This window comes from the organism of the source record quoted next, unplaced genomic scaffold, assembly GCF_019419815.1.
Source record: "Pyrus x bretschneideri cultivar Hongxiangsu unplaced genomic scaffold, Pyrus_bretschneideri_v1 Contig32, whole genome shotgun sequence".
NCBI classification, from domain to species: domain Eukaryota; kingdom Viridiplantae; phylum Streptophyta; class Magnoliopsida; order Rosales; family Rosaceae; genus Pyrus; species Pyrus x bretschneideri.
The window spans coordinates 1605582-1627726 of NW_025999635.1; the positions used below are offsets into that span (position 1 = coordinate 1605582).

At 36.2% G+C, this 22145-nt stretch overlaps 3 protein-coding genes across 3 annotated transcripts; all 3 read left to right on the forward strand.

Moving 5' to 3' along the window:
• The first annotated feature begins 3736 nt into the window (after positions 1-3736).
• Positions 3737-5436, forward strand: LOC103930019 (40S ribosomal protein S15a-1). Its single transcript, XM_009339304.3, has 4 exons — positions 3737-3837; positions 4383-4517; positions 4631-4791; positions 5153-5436. Exons 2-4 carry the CDS (start codon positions 4388-4390, stop codon positions 5249-5251), a joined length of 390 nt encoding a protein of 129 aa, XP_009337579.1. The 5' UTR covers positions 3737-3837; positions 4383-4387; the 3' UTR covers positions 5252-5436.
• A 2747-nt stretch (positions 5437-8183) lies between these two features.
• Positions 8184-11569, forward strand: LOC103930020 (ras-related protein RABE1a). The gene is made up of 9 exons (XM_009339305.3): positions 8184-8349; positions 8476-8602; positions 9391-9463; positions 9678-9778; positions 9960-10025; positions 10498-10595; positions 10826-10888; positions 10968-11063; positions 11159-11569. The coding sequence occupies exons 2-9, from the start codon at positions 8527-8529 to the stop codon at positions 11228-11230; spliced, it is 645 nt and encodes a 214-aa protein (XP_009337580.1). The 5' UTR covers positions 8184-8349; positions 8476-8526; the 3' UTR covers positions 11231-11569.
• A 2212-nt stretch (positions 11570-13781) lies between these two features.
• On the forward strand, positions 13782-19044 carry LOC103930021 (2-oxoglutarate dehydrogenase, mitochondrial). The gene is given in 10 exon segments (XM_009339306.3): positions 13782-13931; positions 14250-15254; positions 15257-15876; positions 16080-16306; positions 16401-16733; positions 17251-17497; positions 17611-17739; positions 17823-18038; positions 18277-18400; positions 18565-19044. Coding segments are annotated over 9 exon segments (3057 nt in total). The 5' UTR covers positions 13782-13931; positions 14250-14332; the 3' UTR covers positions 18804-19044.
• The last annotated feature ends 3101 nt before the right edge of the window (positions 19045-22145 follow it).

Here is a 22145-nt window from a genome sequence, read left to right on the forward strand (position 1 = left end):
TTTTCAGTATGACTGTCACTCTGTCACATATAATGTTACTAATCTACATACTATAATATGTATTTTCTCCCGGCCCTTCCTGTAAAATTAATAGGCTTAAATGTCAAAATGGTCCATGTGTTTTACTATACCGGTTAATTTAGTCATTGTGTTTTCAATTTGGCCAAATTGGTTCCCGTGTTTACATCCATTAGCCAATTCAAGACAATCGGTTAAAGAACCGCTAAAATTGGCACATGCATGGCACGTGAGAGGACAAAAACATAACTTTATTGTACCCCCACTAAACATACACAATATACGATGCCTATATTTGGAAATTGATGATTTGTTTCAATTCACTTGAATACTAAGCGATTTAGGGTTTTAACATCCATTTGATCAGAAATCCAGAGATTATGGGATTGCCGACTGAGTTCAACAACGTCACACTTGATGTTTGAACAGAACCTATGCCTAGCCCACATGTTTGGATCCCTCTGTTCAACCAATCTCTAGAGTAGCCACCAAAAGCTTAGTCGGCAACCCCACAATCATTGGATTCCAACCAAATGGATGTTGAAACCCTAAATTGCTTAGTATTCAAGTGAATGGAAATGAATCGTCAATTTTCAAAGATAGGCATCGTATATTGCGGTAGGTTCATGTGTACAAATAAAATTACGTTTTTATCCTCTAACCTGCCAAGCATGTGGCAATTTTAATGGTCCTTTAACGGATTTTCTTGAATTGGCTAACGAATGTAAATACGGGACCAATTTGGCCAAATTAAAAACACAAGCAGTAAACTGGCCGATAGAGTAAAATACATGGACCAGACATTTAATTCCATCACTTTGCTATGAAAAGGATAATGCTAAGAAGATCAAATTTTTAAACTAAGTTTGCAAATCAAATGATGTGTTTGTTGATGATTAGATTATTACTTAAACATTGATTAACATGCTTATTTCCTATTGGTGACACATCATTTGGTTTGCAAATTTAGATTAAAATTTTGGTCTCCATATTATTACCAAATATATTCGTTGAAAGAATTAGACTATATATTAATTTGTCTTCTGTGCCTGGTCTTATTAACTTGATTCCACTTGTTAACAAAGCTTAATTTTGACCTTTTCGCAAAATTGGGTCGAAAGTTAGTTGACCAATGTCCAATAGCATGATGCAAATGAATGAACAATAATTAATCACCATCTCTTTTTCTTGTTTGGTTGGTCATTCTCGGACCGTCCTAGGTGTTATAATTGTTAATTATCCTATCTCCATTAATAATATAGTTCAGAAAACAATGTTATATAATATAATATTAAGAAATATGCTCGATGAGATTGTTAATATTTTTTGGCTTATCAAACTTTTAATCAGAAGCGTATACGAGAAGTCGGGGATTAAAGAACAAGAGTATGTTTTTTGGTTGTTGTGTTTATTTTACATATCGATTATCGAGTCTCTAACGAATTTTACAGTCTAACATAACATGTAAGAACGAGAATTGTTATTCAGAATACTCTTAATACGTTATTGACAAGATACTCCCCGTTTTAGTATTGGGCCTTATAATTTAGACCTAATTTCATTTCAATGGAGGCTCATTTTGATAGTAATGTGAGATAAGGATAATGCTGAGGAGACTAATTCTGACAAACTAAATGATATGTCGTCAATATAAATAAGCACGTTTATTAACGTTTAAGTAATAATCTAATCATCAACTTTCATGTAATTTATTTTACAAAATTTTATCTACAAATATAGTCTCTCTAACATTAATCGTAATATAAACATGACTAAACAAAGGTAGAGAACTGTTGTCATCCTAAAACCACTACATGTTATGGTTTTATATGCTTTTATTCTCCTGCAAGGTTATATGTTTTTATTCTCCTGCAATCTTAATAAACAAAAAACTAAGTCAACCTCTCCTAATTTGGTGTCTAGCAAATATTAACAATCTGCAAAACATTCATATAGTGCCATGTGTCAGCGTTTAATCTGATGTAGTTAAGTTGGAAACTCTTTAGAATTATATCGCATGGTTGAGTCCTGTGACTGCTGCAAATCAAACCCTACACTTGTGTTGTTATTTGAGAGACAGAATCAGAACACGTGAACATTAGTTTAGTAGATTATAAAAATAAATAAAAGCTGCAGGATAGTTTTATCTTAAACATTGGGGTTGACTGACCAGGTTGAAAATCTGGAAGTCAAAGCTGGAGATTGTCATTTAGGTTTTGTATTCGACCTTGAAAATAAATTGGAATTCATCGGTATAAATAGCTTCTCGATGTTTAGACGAACGAGTCTTCCCCCATGCAAATTAATATATAAATTATGTTAATTAGTCTTCTGCTTAACTATTAAATTATGCATGGTCCACTATCAAAATACAAGATTAAACGAATTCCTCCATGTAAATAATAATAATAATATTATTATTATGACCTTAGGTCTATTTTATTATGGAAGTCAATCCCCAAATCCATCCCTCAGTGACTTAGTCGACTCTCTCTTGGTATCCATATGATCAATCATATCATTATGTTTGTGATAATTATCTGCAGGCCTCTATATTAAAGGAAATGTTGATGGGAATGCATGTAAGAATGAATTCGAGACAACTAGAACAACATAAGCCTCATCCCATGAACCAAAAGATCAAGCAATTAAATTACAGTATTGACTAACATATGAAGAACAAGGAATAAATCATATATGACAGTAAACTGACCTGCCGACATATCATTGATGTAGAAGCCATTTCCATACCCGTCAAAGCCTTCTCTTCTCTGCAAATCTCAATGCTCTCCTAAGAATAGGTTATTGGTTCAAAAGTGAGAGTGTTATTTGTGAGAATAGCAGCTTGTGCCCTATTACAATTCTATAAGGAATACAACACTACATTCCATATACCGGTATGAGTTCTATATATATGCAAATACAATAGTTCTCAATATATATATCCCAATACAAATAGGATTACCTCTTGCTGATATGATTAAGACATCTTTACAACAATGTTAATTATCCCAATACTTGTAAGAATCATACTCATACTCTAACAATGCACACATAAGGTACACTATTATAGCAAGGATCTTGTAGTTCAAACAATTATTAGTGTTTACTTTATGCACTCATATTTCTTTGTTTGAATCTCTTTTGAGTGTCTGAATCATTATTTCATTGTCTATATATTTAGAGAACTCATTTTGTTAAGTCAAAAACTGTCATCCTAACCTTATCTATATAGAAGTGAAGATTGACATTTTTATAGTGTCAATAGTAGCTCTCTTTTATTGTGATAAAGTTACCATCCCATTTTACTATCATCCATTTCAATATGACATTTGCCCAACCATACGATAGAAGCTACATATTTGATTTTTTTTTTCTTTTCCAAATTCTAAGCTACTTTAGTTTTGCTTCGAATTTGAATGTAAGGGGCGACCGCACTACTCTGAACAACTGACATGACTCACATATTGTCAAAGAAGATGAAAACTAAACGATTATCAAATGTTGGATTGCCTTACATCATACCATAATGAACATACTATTCAAAAGCCCAATTTACTGGGGAGCTTTTAATTTGGGCTGCATGACTCAGGGCTGAGCTTCAAAGTTTAGATCCAATGGGCCTAAACAAACAAATTCGACCCGAAACAAAACTACGACGCACTGGACCAAAGTAGGGTCCGTAAGGGCAATTCGGTCAATCGATCCCTCATTCCCACCAAATATAATTGCTCGGGTTCACTTCACTCGTCCTTTCTTAAGCCCTAGAAACCCTAGCTCTCTCGGAGGCGCCTCTGCTGATACTGCGCATCTCTTCTGGTACGTGATTTTTCAGTCCAAAATTTCATAATTTCCATCAATTTTTTGAAATTGTTTCGATTAGGGTTTTCTTTCAGTCTCTTATTTGTTCAAGTTTCGTCCTTTTTAATTATTTTTTGAGGTTGATTTCGGCATCTTGGTCTTTGGATCTTGATTTTGTTAATTTGATTTGGAATACGTTTTGTTTTGTTGTGCTTGGATTGAAATGCTGTTAATCTTTTGGCTTAAGTAGGTCAAATGTTTGTACTTGATTATGGTGGGAATAAATGATTCTGGCATTGGGTTTTTATAAATTAGGGGGTTTGAACAAGTGTGATAATTGTTGAATCTAGATTGATATGTTTGACAGAGCTAGAAATGGGGAAAGGGATCGAACTACCGTTACGGGTTTTCATTTTGCTTTTGTAACACATTGCTTAGAGTGTAAGATTTGACAAGTGAATGGCTTTTGTATTATGTTTTTGTTTGGTGGTTTTGTACTTATTGACTTGCGTGCAATAGCTCCGATGAACTTATATTGGATTATCTTTTCTGAAATGCAAAAGCGACAATGAGAGTTAGCGTTCTGAATGATGCTCTTAAGAGCATGTACAATGCTGAGAAAAGGGGCAAGCGCCAGGTCATGATCAGACCATCATCCAAGGTCATCGTCAAGTTTCTTTTGGTGATGCAAAAGCATGGTATGCATCTATCAGTTAAAGCTAGGCATCATTTTTTGTTGTTTCAAAGTTTCTATGTGAGTCGTTATTTTGCTGGATGTATGGATAGTAATATTTTTGGTTTTGCTATGTAGGATACATTGGCGAGTTTGAGTATGTTGATGATCACAGGGCTGGTAAAATTGTGGTCGAGCTGAATGGAAGGCTTAACAAGTGTGGGGTTATCAGCCCTCGTTTTGATGTTGGCGTTAAGGAGATTGAGGGATGGACTGCAAGGTTGCTTCCCTCTAGACAGGTTAGCCCATTTTTATCAGTTAGCTATTTCAAGCCTAGAAACAGGACATATGTCTTAGTCGATTCTTCTGAGGAAACGTATATAGTTTGGATTTGTAACTCGTCTATTTTGAGCAAAAAAAAAAAAATTGTAAAAAAATGTTATTGGCAAGATTATATATTATTGATCATGTCAATGGTGATTGGTCTAGCTTTTCAGCTGGCTTCTGTTTGAGATTTCCTGTAATGTGCTTCATGTATCATATCAGATCTTTTGTGTCAGATGAACTTTGAATTCTCGTTTTTTCTGTTTCATCGAATGTTATGCATTGTGTTGTATTTCTTATCCACGTAGGCTTATGGATGTTTGGTTGAACTTGCAGTTTGGATACATTGTGCTGACAACATCTGCTGGCATTATGGACCACGAGGAGGCTAGAAGAAAGAATGTCGGTGGTAAAGTGCTTGGTTTCTTTTACTAGGCAAAGCTTCAAGGAATGAGAATTGAGTTTTCCTGTTTCTGAGAGGAGCTTTTGGGTGTACTTTTGAACATCGTAGGATACTTCTATGTTTCAAATTGTGTTTGTTTTGGATGCTGATAGAGGTTACTGAAACGTTATTTGCTTTACTCTTTATCTTATGGAATCCAAATTTTGGCTTCAATCAAGTAATGCTTTTGCATTGTTTGTTTTTCTTTGAATAACGAATGAATGAAAGTTGGTTGTTATGAAAGATGCGGTGTTTTTAATGCTTTATGCTCGGCATGGTTCTAAAAATGGACTTGAGCTTGCATCTTTTACTCTTTCAAATTAATATCGATCTGTTGGTCGGTAATCTGCAACTTAGATCATTTGAGGAGAAAGGAAGATTAGTTATGAAACCTCGAGTATTCTTCTCTTGTAAGTGAGAGGTTTTAGATTTGATTTTCGCTAAAAGCGAGTTTGAACAACATTATTGCTAGCCTATTATAAGGTTAAGCTTACCCCTTCTTTATTGATGTAGATAATATCGTTTGTTGAAAAAAAAAAAACTATCTTGCTTGATAAGCACGTTCGTAATTCGTAAACCCTCCATTCCTCTATCAAAATTGAGGAAATGGATTGGCATTGGGAATAACACTAAATTCGAATTAATTGGATAGTTTTGAAATCGACAAGATTATAGGTCTTCAAACGGTGAAGAGTACAAACAAGTCTGAAGTGGTTGAGTGGATTATGTTCTAATTTTTCTTCAAGCTATTGATGAAAGATAGTGAATCATTAAAACCATACAAAATGGACTCCTAAGTGCTTTAATGGCCCACGTGGATCTACTAAATCCCACAATAAAAATCATGCATGGTTAATGGACGGCACTGTTACTAGCACTTTAAAATATTATGCTCTCCGTTTTTTCTTTATTTTCATGCATCGGTGAAGTGCAGAATGACTTAGAGAATATCTTATCGATTATCGTATGTTCAGATTACCGAGATAAAAAAGAAAAATGTGATGTTTGAGAACAAGAGACTACATAAACCAGCAGGGATTTTATTAATGCCAATACTGGAGGACTGTCCCCCCTTGACCTAGCAGTAGTGGAACTGGTGGTGGCATAAGTAGTACTGGTTTTTGAAGCATGATATTAAAGTTAACAACAACACGATTAGCATGGCCCCTGAGGAAGGATGTCACGCTTAAATCGGAAAACAACACAAAGATAAAAGATTGCGGATACTGCCAAAGATCTGTAGTTGCCCTAGCTACCATCAAAGCCATCCAACATGACTTTCAAATTTCAATTAGCTTTTTCGTCGTCGTCTGCGTCATCTTCGTTGGTAGTAGCAACACCATGGTCACCACCAACTCGACCACCACCAATGGTATCTCCGCCGCCACTCCCGACTTCCATTGGCAACGAGGCGCCGAGGACGAAGAAGTTGTAGAAGCAAGAAGGTGGATGATGATGGTGTTCAAGAGCTCTTCATGTTGGAAAGGTTATAAAACATGGGCGCGTTATGACGTTTTGTAGGTGAAGGGAAGGTGTGGGTAGGGTATCTTCTCAGGATATACTCCAAGCACAACTTTTTTTGTTCCTTCCCATCTACCTTTTCTCTCACTTTCCAATTATTTTTTCATTTGTTTTTTTGTTGGCTTTCAAATATTCTAAATTGAACTTCTAGACCGTCTATTGGGGTGTGTAAGGGTCATGGGTTAAAGACGAAATCTAGCCTTCAAATCTTTTTTGCTGTTCTAATAGTGTACGAGGTTGGAGGCTAAAAAGTGTTATTGATTAGTTTTTATTAGCTATAACTTTCTTCCTAAACTGGCATCGTGAAGCGCTTGGGGCAAGAGCTGACGTTTAAACTGTCTCTGTCAAGAGTCTTAGACGATTTCAGCTTAAGTCAGATACATCTTATTAATATTAATTTTTATCATTTGATTCGATAAATATGACTTTTGCCTACGTTAGTTCGTGGAAAGCCAAACCTCTCGTTATATAATACTTCAAATATTTGCAATCACACACTTGCAAAAGTGTGTAAAATTTCTTTTAACTCTTTCTTATCGGATCATAAAATTATTTTCTTTAAATTTGGGAGTTAACATGCACCATTGAGAAGTAAAGTAATAAATTATTAAATTGCCTAGGTATGTGAGTATTTGGGCTTGTAAAGGTGTTATGGCCCAAAATAACTTGGGGCCTGGCCTAATACGAAACATACAGAACCTCAAAAAACCAAAAGTTTGCCAAAATCATTTTCTTTTTGTTGGATTAATTATCAATTCAAAAATCTCGAACTGGATACTAATCCATTATCTTAAGGATAATGCTGAAAAGATCAAAATTTTAAACTAAATTTGTAAATTAAATATGTCATCAATAGAAAATAGGTATGTTAATTAATATTTGTAATAATCCAATCATTGAAATCCGCATCATTTCATTCAAATTAGCATACATATATGTGTGTGATCTTTTCAATCTGAATCTAATTAGTGTTTTATTCTCTTACCAATTGTTGTATTCTATTACGTGTGGGTAACCTCATTTTTTAATTTTAGGAGTCATCCAATTTCGAAAGATAAATTGGAATACAATTTTTGCTCCATATAGAAGATGATAGATATTTTATGTATTTGTACTTATCAATCTCTGCAATCACCAAAAGGATAAGCTGATATATCAAGGAGAGTTCTACTAGAATGAATTTGCTACTAACGGAAAGTTGATGTAACTTTTAATTTTAAGTAATTTCTAATGAGCTTTGAGTTTCAAGTCTAATTTTCTTATCACTAAAGTTATCTTCTGAATACCCTCTCATAACGTTACTATCGAATTCAGCCCTTAGAATTTTTATTTGGTGGCACACCAATAAATAGCAAAGAATTTTAGATTTTACTCGCAAAAGAAAAACCGGGAAAATATCAAGTGAAGGCGGGTGCAGGGAGATACAGTGCGGTCCCATACAGTGGCGAGCGACCCGCGTATTATACAGGGACAGCCCAAGAACTCAAATTTCTGTAACCCGACGTCGTCCCAAAGATATTGGATCGTTTTTGCGTCGCCGACGACCGCCCGCTTTAAGCTTCTACGAAAGGTTTATCTCCTCTCTCTCTCTCTCTCTCTCTCTCTCTCTCTATCTCTTTCTCTCCTCTGCGATCTCCTGCAGTTCCTTAGATTTTGTTTTTTTGTTGATTTTTTGGTTGTGAAATTTGGGTTGCAGAGAGTGGTTTGGCATTTGGAATTAGGGGTCGGTGTTAGAATCAATCAATCCATGGCGACTGCGCAACCGGCAAGGGGTCGGACCGATTACGATTATCTCATCAAGCTTCTCCTCATTGGGGACAGTGGTTAGTCATCGTTTCTGTTTGGTTCCAGAGAAAATTATGGAATTTGCGAATTGGAATTTGAACTTTTTGAGATCTAACGTGGTTTTGCTTTACTTTGGTATTTCTGGTGGGCAATGTACTTCAAACGAAAATTAAAAAAGTCTTTTTTGGGAGTATTTCTGTTGCAAAATAGTGGGTGTAGGGTGATATTTAGTTGTGTCAAGTTTGAAATTTTGAATGCTTGCAATTTTTTGATAAATTTAGTGTTTTAGGGACCTGTATGTGTGTGTAATTAGATGGTTTTTTTTATGAAAGATCCAGTTTTGAGTTTGATGAAGACTTAGAGAGTGAGTATATTCATATTTCTACAAAACTTTTTTAGGTATCGAAATGAAAACAGAATGCAAGAGTAATATCCGACTCTAATCTGACTTGGTATGAATTACAAGGTGTGCCTGATCAAAAATAACAACAGAGTGAGTGCGAGTACAAACAATGACCATATGTGCATTGTACTGTCCTTTTGGGGGTTGAAGAGCGTTTTAACCTCTTGTTAATACTTGATGTGAATTACTGCATAAAGGATAAATAAGAGCTCTGCTGGGGCTCATAGTTTTGGCTTTAGTTGGGATTATTGCTTTTGAAGTTACTTTGAGACACAAAGAAGGATTTGATTTGTTTGGATGGTGTCCTGGATCTTGTGTATTAAAAAAAAGGATGTAAATTGGTCTTTATTTGGGAGATATTTTTAGTTTCGGTTATAAACTTCTTGGTTTTAAAATATAAAAACATTTCTGCTGTAATTTCAGGTGTTGGCAAGAGTTGTCTGCTTTTGCGTTTCTCTGACGGCTCCTTCACAACAAGTTTTATCACCACTATTGGGTTTGTATCCGTAAAAACTGTTTCAATTTTTGTATCTGGAAACTTTAGCAAGTGAACAAGTTTTATGAACCAATATATTAAGTCAGTTAGGACATGGTCATTAGCTACTGCTTAAAGCTGCTGTAGAAATATGTCATAAGGAACTATTACATTGTGCTTTCTTGATGAAGATTCATCTTTGTTTAGCATCTCTTAGATAGTCCTTTGTTGACAGGATTGACTTCAAGATAAGAACAATCGAGCTTGATGACAAACGGATTAAATTGCAAATCTGGGATACAGCTGGTCAAGAACGATTTCGAACAATTACAACAGGTTTGTGTTTGAGATTTTACAGATAGATAATTTTAAATTGGAAAATAGACAGTTGCTGCTGACAATAGAAGAGCAGGGGGCAGGGGTTCCTTTCTTAGAGATGATTTTTATTTATTTTTAATTGTGTCCTCATTTATTGTTCTTCAGGAGTTTCCTTACATATTTATGTTATGCTCTGCAGCTTACTATCGAGGAGCCATGGGTATTTTGTTGGTGTATGATGTTACCGATGAGTCATCTTTCAACAGTAACTTCTCGTTTTTCCTTTACCCTTAGTATATGAATTTTTGATAGCATGCTGATTTTATGTTCATTTTGCTTATCTATTTATGTTATAATAATCCAAATTCTAACAAATTGGGATGTAGAGTTGTAGACATTTCAACCTTGTGGTTCATTTTGGGTGTGCTTAAACTGGTGTAGATCTTTTCAGTTTGACCGTTAATTCGTTGAGGTGGTGGATGATTAAAACCGCCGGTGGCACTTCTTTCATCTCTGTGTAAAATTTTAAGGAAAACTAATGAAAATGACTTGAAAACTTTGAATTTTAACGACAAGGACAAAATAAAGGGTAAAGTGAATAGTACCAGGATTGACTTTTTAGTGTAAAAATGTGCTTTTTCGTTAAAGTGAACAGTACCAGGAGCTTTTCGTTAAAGTTCCCTAAATTTTATAGTTCAATCTAGCGCTTCTTAGGGTAATTGTATATTCATGTGCAGACATTAGAAACTGGATTCGCAACATTGAGCAGCATGCTTCTGTCAATGTCAACAAGATTCTGGTGGGAAACAAAGCTGATATGGATGAAAGCAGAAGGGTGTGTAATTTGTATTTTTTCACTTGCAGGAAATGCTCTTTTTTTTTTTTTTTTTTTTTTTTTCTTTCTAACCCGGTGAAAGAAGTAGAAAGGATGAGCTGTGATGAGTTTAGTATCCTATTTGGTTCACATGAGGATGCTAGGAATTGCATGCTCTATCCCTATCCTTCTATTTTTGCATGTGTTTGTGTGTGCGAGCATGCCCAGGCTTTAATTATCTATTTTCTTAGGCTGTGCCGACGTCTAGGGGTCAAGCTCTTGCTGATGAGTATGGTATCAAGTTCTTTGAAACTGTAAGTTGTAATATGCCTTTGGTATTTTGACTACATAATCAATTCCGTTCCGTTTATATTGAAAGAAAATGTTCTGCAGAGTGCAAAGACAAACCTGAATGTGGAGGAGGTCTTTTTTTCAATAGCCAGGGATATCAAACAGAGACTTGCAGAATCTGATGCCAGGGGCACTGAGGTATTTTCATCCTCCCCAAAGTGGGAATCCTTTTCTTTCCCCACCAACTCGTCTCTCAAAATGTTGATGAACTCATTTGGTTTCGATGGTTTCAGCCTCAGACACTTAGGATTAACGAAGACAGAGCCGATGGTCAAGCTGCGCAAAACTCATCATGCTGCGGTTAGTAAAAAGAGGGAAGGTTCTGTTGGTTGTAGTGATGTGGATTTGAGGTAAACCTTGATAACTCCGTGGGGGGCGCCTCTCTTAGGTCTCTCAACTACCTGCATTAGTAGTAAAAGTAGTTTTTTTTTCCTCGTAATTCTGGAATTTACAATGACACTTCTACTCTTTCATGATCTTTCGGTTCTGTTGTTGCCTGTCTTGATGTAGATAGATAATCAGGTTATTTTCAAGATAGAGCTTTAGGTGTTCACTTTGCCTAGTTTGACTGATATTATTGAGTATGTCTTCAAAGTTCAAACAAGGTGAATTACCTTTCTGCAATAAACCCATCATTCATCTCATGTTTTTATCATTGGTCATTGTTTCTCCACATTCTTTATGATATACTGATACTGATTAGACGATTAAAGAACCGATCGAACACCCGAACCTTTCTACAATCTATACAGTAAGCTGAATTCGGATCTGGGTGAGAGGTCAGCAGATTTAGCAGACTGTGTACATAGGCAAAGTGACTTTTATGGCTGCAGTATCGAATGCTGCAGCTGCTTTGAGTGAGCAACAAAGCTCTATAAGCTGCTAATAAAAATGGAATGAAGCATATATGGGTTGGGCCAATTTGGCCACTGTAGCTTGCCCGTCCACTCGCTTCCGATTTTGTTTCTCCTTTCTCGTAAATTAGAGTAGTTAGATTAGTGTCCTTGCAAAATAAACAAGATGTAAATGCACATCCCGCACATATTGATCCAAATGTTAATAAGGCCTAAAAGGCTATGTGCTGAAAAATGACCCGTTTTAGTAAAAAACTCATCTCCAACGAAAGATTGGGCAAAAAATGTGTGGAACTCATCAGGTCAAAAGTTAGCCGAAAGGCTAACGGGCTGGCTACTTTCAGCCACCCTCCAAGCCCGATTCTGCCATTCTCCATGTAATCCAATGGATGAAATGGACCAAAGCATGATTAAAACTGTTTCGACGTAATGTTTTCAATAAAAAGCATCAGAGTGGGCTCGAAAGAACAAACTTAAAAAGTAAGTTGATCTCTATCACAGTGGTAGAGGGGAGTTTATTTTTGCACCACGGCGTAGGTTTGAATTTCGTCAACTTTGTAATTTAACATCTAATCTAACAAATCTATTATCTGACAAAAAAAAAAAAGAGGCGAACTTAAAAATAATAAATTATTGAGGGGCTATGTTTTAGCCCATTCAATTGGAGATGATATATAAATATGGTCTAACACTATTTATTTAAATATAATTTCTTACAGGGTCATAATTCTGGATAAGATTATGTTTAGCTATTTTGATTAGAGATGGCCTAAAATATATGGATTATATAATATGCCTTCTTTCTATGAGGGCTGATATACACCACAAATGTTACAAAGTATCGAATGAAATGTGCTTGGCTCTTTACTTGTAAGTTACCTTTACTGTTAGCTTATAATTTACATCTAAGAAGGAATGACCCGTTAGCTTAGCAGTATTTGAATTGAATGGTGCGACTAATTTAAGCGAACACCAATGCTCTTCAAAAAGGAAAAGGATCCTCTCGGGATCCATTTTGTGGGGAACATCTAGTCGTTCATCGTACATCGTGCAACCAGTTTTTGTCAGATACTCTTTGTTATTTAATTTTAAATAAAAAAATTAAATAATTTCTAACCGTATAATATACGATAAAACGATTAAAAGTAATCTGGATGGAATCCAATTCCCTTCAAAAAAGAACCAAACAAGGAAAGTTAGAAGGAAGACTAAAAGGAAGCAAAACAGAACAAGGAAGAATATATCTTGGGGACCCGCTAACCAAAACAATAGTTGGGCATTATTTATGGGAAAATGATTTTCGCACTTTTAATTTTTTACTGCTCTTCTCCGTTTGCGTTTATTTTATAATTCTATTCTGAATTATTTCATCTAACTGCTAGAAAAAAAAAATGTAAAAAGCATCAAAGTGTGTAAATAATTTATATATTCCTCATTCGTTAAAATAAAATTAGGCTTAAAAAATATTTACATGAAACGAATTCATTGCTCTTCTAATTTTTCTTGGGCTAGGTCAGACTTGTGCCTCTTTTAACACCCGCAATAAAATAATTTAAAAAAAAGGAAATCTAAGGAATTTTTTTGAAAATTTTGAGTTTTAATGATAAGACAAAATAAAGGGTAAAGTGAATAGTACTAGAATTGACTTTTTAATGTAAAAATGTAATTTTTTCGTTAAAATAAATAGTACTACGAACTTTTCATTAAAACTCCCTTAAAAAAAATTAGGAAGTAAGATTTGATTTGGTTTCGACAATTGACCAGAAAAAGAAAAAAAAATGGAAATGGATAAAGAGGAAATTGGAGGAATAGTCACCGAACTATCATCAAATTATAGCTCTTGTTCCCCAATAAAAATTTATTAGATTTGGTCCCTCTACAAAAAGTGCATTGAGTCCCTCGCACTAGCAAACACGGGTAAGAATTTAACAGAATTGGTTACAAAGGAAGGACTAACGCTCCAGCCGCATTTTATAAAGTTTGAGGACTAAAATGTAATGAATCCTTAGTTCAGGACTAACATTACAATTCAATCATAATTCAGGACCATTCCTCAAATATCCTCGGAAAATATAAGCTAGCTTTCCAGAAAAGCTCAGAATAGTCACCGTCGCTTCCCAGCGATTTGGTTCAACTCAACTTCCACTTCCAGGTAAATCCCTAATCTCCATTGATTCCAAGCTCGCATCTTTCGGTAGTTGAATCCCGTTTCTGTAGAGGCAACCGAAACGAAAACGAAACTTCTCGTCCACGAAGTATACAGTTCATGGAACGGTTTCGTTTCTCTGTTGATCAAACTGGTCATTGATAGTTATCGATTGGTTTTGTTAACTTTTTATATATTTAATGTCATCAAATTCTTGATCTTTCTAATCATCCAAGTTCATGAACTCGTAGTGTGTGTTATGAGTAGATTAAGGTGTGATAATTAGTATAATTATTTTATCTGTTTTTTGATTGGTTTGATCAGGGTTTTGTATGATTGGGAAGGTCTGAGCTTTGGGAGGTGAATTGGGATAAAGTTTCTGTGATCGATAGATTGGGTTGGTAGCTATGTCGTGGTTTAGAGCTGGGTCTGGTGTGGCAAAGCTCGCCATTAGGAGAAGTTTATCGAATAGTGGGTCCTATGCGGCTAGGAGGCGGGTTCTTCCGTCCCAAAGCCGAGACTTTCACACCACAATACCTAAATCGAAGGCTGCCCCGGTTCCACGACCTGTACCCCTGTCTAGGCTAACTGATAGTTTCTTAGATGGAACCAGCAGTGTTTATTTGGAGGGGCTTCAGAGGGCTTGGGAAGCCGACCCCAATAGCGTTGATGAGTCGTGGGACAATTTCTTTAGGAATTTTGTGGGTCAGGCCTCTACCTCGCCCGGAATTTCGGGGCAGACCATTCAAGAGAGTATGCGTCTGTTGTTGCTTGTGAGGGCATACCAGGTCAATGGTCACATGAAAGCTAAATTGGACCCTTTAGGTTTGGAAGAGAGAGAAATCCCAGATGATCTTGACCCTGCTCTATATGGGTTCACTGAGGCTGATCTTGATAGAGAGTTTTTTTTGGGGGTCTGGAGGATGGCTGGGTTTTTGTCTGAGAACCGTCCTGTGCAGACCCTTAGGTCCATATTGACCCGGCTTGAGCAGGCTTACTGTGGGACCATTGGGTATGAGTATATGCACATTGCAGATCGTGAGAGATGTAACTGGTTGAGAGACAAGATTGAGACTCCTACATCAATGCAATATAATAGGCAGCGTCGTGAGGTTATTCTTGATAGGCTTATTTGGAGTACACAGTTTGAGAACTTCTTAGCCACTAAGTGGACAGCAGCAAAGAGGTTTGGGCTTGAAGGGGGAGAAACTCTTATTCCTGGCATGAAGGAGATGTTTGATAGGTCTGCTGATCTCGGGGTTGAGAGCATAGTTATTGGAATGTCTCACAGAGGCAGACTGAATGTATTGGGTAATGTGGTTCGGAAACCTTGCGTCACATATTTAGTGAATTCAGTGGTGGAACAAAGCCCGTGGATGAAGATGGGCTCTACACAGGGACTGGTGATGTCAAGTATCACCTGGGAACCTCTTATGATCGACCCACTAGAGGTGGGAAGAGAATCCATTTATCTTTGGTTGCAAATCCAAGTCACTTGGAAGCTGTGGACCCCGTTGTTGTTGGAAAAACTAGAGCAAAACAATATTATTCAAATGATGCGGACAGGACCAAGAATATGGGTGTCTTGATTCATGGAGATGGTAGCTTTGCTGGACAAGGTGTGGTCTACGAGACTCTTCATCTAAGTGCTCTTCCGAACTATACCACTGGTGGGACTATACACATTGTGGTGAACAACCAAGTTGCGTTCACAACTGATCCAATGTCTGGAAGATCGTCACAGTATTGTACTGATGTTGCCAAAGCATTGAATGCCCCTATTTTTCATGTAAATGCTGATGATGTGGAGGCAGTCGTTCATGTGTGTGAGCTTGCAGCTGAATGGCGCCAGACCTTCCATTCTGATGTTGTGGTTGATTTAGTGTGCTATCGTCGATTTGGGCATAATGAGATTGATGAGCCCTCTTTCACGCAGCCCAAAATGTACAAGGTTAGACCTTATTTTCTATTACTTAAATATCTATTAATTAAATATTTGATTTTCTTAATTGACTGAAGGAAGAAAATTTTTTTTTTTCATTATAAATCTCAAAGTCCTCTCCTTATTGTGTCCTGGTATATTATATGGTGCAGCTATTGAGATGTGCAAAGCTGACTTCTGATTTTTTTTCCTACTTAATTGGGGATTTGCAGGTTATTCGGAATCATCCCTCAGCTCTAACAATCTACCAGAACAAACTTCTAGAGTCTGGACAAGTAGCCAAACAAGACATTGAAAGGATACAAAGCAAGGTTAATGAAATTCTCAATGAAGAATTCTTGGCTAGCAAGGATTACACTCTTCAAAGAAGGGACTGGCTTTCATCCCATTGGTCTGGATATAAGTCACCTGAACAGATTTCTCGTATCCGGAATACTGGGTAGAGCACTGTTTTCTACCAGTTTCACCTGTTTTTCGCAATATCCGATTTTATTTAATTGTATTTTTAATGAATTTTATATGCTGCTATACAGGGTAAAACCAGAGATTTTGAAGAGTGTTGGCAAAGCAGTTACAGCCCTTCCAGAAACTTTAAAGCCTCACAGGGCAGTAAAGAAGGTGTATGAACAACGTGCACAAATGATTGCAACTGGTGAAGGAATTGATTGGGCAGTTGCGGAAGCACTTGCCTTTGCTACACTACTAGTAGAAGGTAACCATGTTCGACTGAGTGGTCAGGATGTTGAAAGAGGTACATTTAGTCATCGGCATTCTGTTATTCACGACCAGGAAACTGGGGAAAAGTATTGCCCTCTTGACCATATTACGGCTGGCCAAGATGAGGAAATGTTTACAGTTAGCAACAGGTAAAGCGTGATTATTTGTTGTACTGTTCCCTTCTGCAAGGATCCTTTACTTGTTTTTTTGGTTGTTAATATATCAATAAATGCATAGAAGATTTTGACCATTGTTTTTTATTTAGTTAGGTTCAGTCAGAGTTTTCTTGTGCTTTAATGTAGTGATCCAGAATTTGATTCATTAGCATTCCCTTGTACTGTACTGTATAATGTAAGAAGAAATGATGATGTTTGGCCATGAGTCCATGTTAGGGGTGATTTCAGTTCCCAACATTCTATTTGATATACATGTTGTATTCATTACACCATGATTTACTTCTTTTATTCATGAACATCGTCCACATATCCCCTAAAACTTGCTTCTCTATGGTTTATACAACTCAATGTGTTAATTTGCTACCTCTTGCTGCTGTACTCCATCTTAAAGATAGTTGGACTAACAGACCGCGCAACATGGCTTATGAGACACTGAATAGTACATATTTAATTCGTCTTCTATACAAGCTAATTGTCTTTGTATTTACAGCTCACTCTCGGAGTTTGGTGTTCTTGGATTTGAATTGGGTTACTCGATGGAGAGTCCAAATGCTTTAGTGATCTGGGAAGCTCAATTTGGTGATTTTGCAAACGGAGCTCAAGTTATATTTGATCAGTTTTTGAGTAGTGGGGAGTCCAAGTGGCTTCGTCAAACTGGGCTTGTTGTGCTGCTTCCTCATGGTTACGATGGCCAGGGCCCTGAACATTCTAGTGCCCGACTGGAGCGATTTCTTCAGGTATTCGTTTGTCAAATATGGTTCACTTCTCCCCCATCTTCCCTTTTTCCTTTGGGCAACAGTAGTGTCTGGCATGCATCCTGAACTAATACCGTTACCTAATGTTTTTACAGATGAGTGATGACCATCCTTTTGTCATACCTGAGATGGATCCCACACTTCGAAAGCAAATTCAGGAATGCAATTGGCAGGTTGTGAACGTGACAACTCCTGCCAACTACTTCCATGTTCTGCGTCGTCAGGTGAGTGGAAATATTTCATTTATCAATATTTTCCAGCATCGTGATGAGTTTCTGCATGTTCTGACATTTTTCCTTATTTCCAGTTACACAGGGAATTCCGCAAGCCTCTTATTGTGATGGCTCCTAAAAACCTGTTACGGCACAAGGATTGCAAATCAAATCTATCTGAGTTTGATGATGTGCAAGGTCACCCAGGTTTTGACAAGCAGGGGACCAGATTTAAGCGCCTCATAAAGGACCAGAATGACCACTCTGATCTGGAGGAGGGTATTAGACGGCTGGTCCTGTGCTCCGGCAAGGTAATTATATTCCTAGTTTTCCTCCATATATAAGCACACAAATGCATGCATGTACATGTTGTTTGACTTCTAATTGCGTTATGGTTTTTCCAGTAAAGTAATCAATTGACTAGTATGAAAAGCAAAACCTGACAGAAGTAGATCATTATCTTGACTTGTAGATAATTATGATTTCTAAGTTGTACTATTTTACCTGAACATGGGACAAAATGTTTATTCTATCTTCTATCCTGTACAGCTTTATTATGAGCTTGATGAAGAGCGAAGAAAGGTTGAAGCAAAGGATGTCGCAATTTGTAGAGTGGAACAGCTTTGCCCTTTCCCGTATGACCTCATCCAGAGAGAGCTGAAGCGATATCCAAGTATGTAGTCTGGACTCTGTAGATAATGATTAATGGAATGTCGAAAATTTTTGGTGATGTATATAATGCTATGAGGCTCAGGGTGATGGGGTTTTTTGTTCTTTCTGGGGGCTAAATTTTGCTGACATCATGAGGTTGACACATTCCTTATTTGGTCCCTGCAGATGCTGAGATAGTTTGGGTCCAGGAAGAGCCGATGAACATGGGCGCCTACAGCTATATTGCACCCCGCCTTAGCACTGCCATGAAGTCCCTGGGTAGAGGAACTTTCGACGACATAAAATATGTTGGCCGTGCTCCATCAGCTGCCACGGCCACTGGTTTCTATACAGTTCATTTGAAGGAACAAAGTGAGATTGTACACAAAGCGGTGCAGAAGGAGCCAATTGAGTTTCCCAGTTGAAGTCTGCCATACTTACAGAAAACCAAACAACCACGTGTTTATATATCTTCGTATAATACTGTCTGAATTTTTCTGTCCTGAACTTTTATTGATTCAAATGGTGGTTTTTCACCGTGGTATGCCATGTAAGCGAGAGCGGCGTCTCGGAGAATAAGATCTCTTTGTTTCTAAATGTGGTGATCAAGTGTTTTGAGAATAATTTCAGCTGCTTTATAGTAATGACACAAGGTTGGTTTGGCCATTCCGGATGATAATATTTTTTTGGATTCTTTTTTTTTTTTTTTTTTTTTTGTTATTTCCCGTTATATATTATGATATAATTGAAATATTTGGTTTAGCATGATTATATTAATTCGAAGTTTTAAGTCTTGTCTTTTCCACTCCCTGAATTTCTTTAAATTGATGTCTTCGGCGGCATGTATCTCACACCAGAACAAGAATGTGATGATGTGCAAATGACTCGAGTAAGTTGCTCAAAAATAGGCATGGGCTTATAAGAGGTTGATAATCAATTCATTTAACTTTAGTCTTCTTTTTTTTTTTTTTTTTTTTTTTTTTTTGGCTATATACAAAGGAAAATCATTATAGGGCTAGGATCAGGAGAGGTATTTTTTTTGACACATTTTGTAGTTTTCTTTGTAATATTTTTCAACAATTTGAATAATGTATATTTTAATTCATTATTCATAGATCATGCCTACCAAAAATCATTTAATTCCAAAATTATATGACCCTTGAATTAAATGATCATCATTTTATTATTTCTTTGCAAAATTGTATTTTCTTATTTATGCTATATACAGAGGAAAATTATGTAGGAGAAAGAAACAATGAAAAGGAGGGGGTTTGAAGGAATGATAAAACGCAGAGAAGAAATGCGTATGGAATGACAAAATGAAAGATAAAATATTAAAAGACAATTTTAAGTTGGTTTTACTTTCAAGATTTTGTTTTTATATAATCTTTATTTAATTTCTCTCTCCAACCACCTCTCTTCATCCTTTTCAATTCCTCATTTCTTTCGTACTTTTTCATTTATCTCTAGCATAAAAATTCAAAACTATAGCCTAAAAACAAAGTGGTTATCAAATAAACCATAAGTTTTCACGTTGTGTATCTCTTATTTCTCCATTTCTATCATAACGTGAAAGTTTTTCTCTTTATCTCTCTCATCATGTAGAACCAAAAGAGAGAGTGACATAGCCAAAGATCATGAAAGGTTTCATGTGTAGAGTATTTTCTGTCAAAAATCTAAGTCAATCTGAAAAATCAAAATTTCTTACTTGTAGTATACGTGTGCACGCATACGCAGCTGCAGGCAACTACTTGGGCAGTTGGCAAAAGCATTTTATTTTAGTATCAATTCGATAAGAAAGAAAGGAAAGCACAAGCCAAAAGCAGTGCTTAATACGCACGAATCTTTATCCATTTTAATTTGGACATTCTTAGCACATATTTTGGTTCAAGTGCTATACTGCTATGTTACATGTATAATGAAGGACCTGGTGGTTGTGAAATGATCTAATAATTTAGAATTAGGGTTTTAAACTTTTAATCATTAAATTGCACACGGAAAATGCAAATGTGGAACTATGAGAGGGACAGCATATGTATTTAGCTATTTAATGAAGCTTAATCTAGTGCAAGAAATTTGCCACTAATTTCTCGCACTTGGCTCCTAAGCTCCGGAAAAGGATTCTTGTCGGATCCTTTTTCTAGGGATCTCGAGGATTCCGTGATCGTGATCATTCATCGTATATTGTGCAGTCAAGTTTTGTTAGATACTATTTATACGATATATGATGAACAGTTACGATCACAGGATTCCCGGAATCCGCAGGATCCTTTTCCCTAAGCTCCACGATTGGATTTTGGCCAGAATGACATTAAGAAGCTTTTTTTTATCTATTTTTTAAGTAAAGAAGCATATGTTAATTAATTAAATAATATATGTTGAAAAACAAATGCATTTTTTAAGTAAAGTTTTTTATCTTTTTTCAATTATAATTAAAAATGGAGTTCTAAGCTCGATCGTGAATAATGGAGGAGAATCAGATTACATGGTCACTACTTCAAAACAAGGGAGCAATTGTCAAATCCGATATCTGATTCGGGTAGTCTGGCAGTGATGGGATTCATCCCTGTTTTCCGGAACCGGATTCTCACTGGACCCAAAGGAATTGAACCCAATAATCAAATGATCCGGATTATTGAAATTTAATTCAACAGTTATAATTATTATAACTTTTAGAAGGCTCCTGTTTTGTAGCAATTGGATAAAATTTCAATGGCTCGAATAATTTGATGAGTAAGCTCAGTTCCTTTGGATTCGGAAGGATTCGGTTTGGTTTTCCATCTCGGCAAAAGTAATAATGAAAATGATGGCTTGATTGAGACATTGTGCTCCATTTTGGACAATAAATTATTCTCCAATTACATATGCATCCATGAGATCTCTCAAAATATGGAGAGAAATAGGAGAGTAACATGATCGAATAAATACTATCCACAAAGAAAAATATCTAAAGGACTAGGAAGAGCAAAATTGTTGGGAATGAGTCCCATATTGATGAGAGGAGGGATCATTACATGAGCTTATAAGAGGTTGGGCTACTCCTCATATTGCCAATTAGTTTTATGGTGAAACCCCAACTTTCTTCATGATATCAGAGCTAGGTTGTTCTATGTGTAAAACCAAACGGTTACATATGCTCCACGTCATCCCGTTGTATTGTTTACGCGTTAGGCTCGAAAATTCGCCAACTATGTAAGAATTTGCTAACGATGCATATTGTAGTGTGCAAACGTCATAAGTAATCTTATTCATTTTCACCTAACTAATTGTAATTTGGATCTCGTATCTTACCCCGTAGCAGGGTAAGGTCTCTCATCATTGAAGTCATTACAGCAATGAGCCTGCTACTAATCAAGAAAGATCAAGCTAATAGAAAAAAGAAGAAGAAAGATTAAGAATATAATTTGTTTTTGACAAAAAAATGGGACATAAGATACTTTTATAACGTAAAAACGCTTCTACAACAAAACTATACTATCGAGATAGAGCCTATAATGATTATATATCAAACTCATCATAAATATATATTAAGTATTCTAAGTGTAGTGAACATGATATATACATCCTCTAACAAGTGGAGACAACTACCACTAAGACCTAACCCTAGTCGGGAATTAAAGTTAATTCCATTTTCAGCACCTCTTACTCTCTATACACTTTTGTGATATGCTAGTCACGTACGTTTAAGCCAAATTTTGACTTAATCACTTGGAGCAATGATTTAATTACTGCTTACTTACTAAGATATGAATCATATAATATGATAA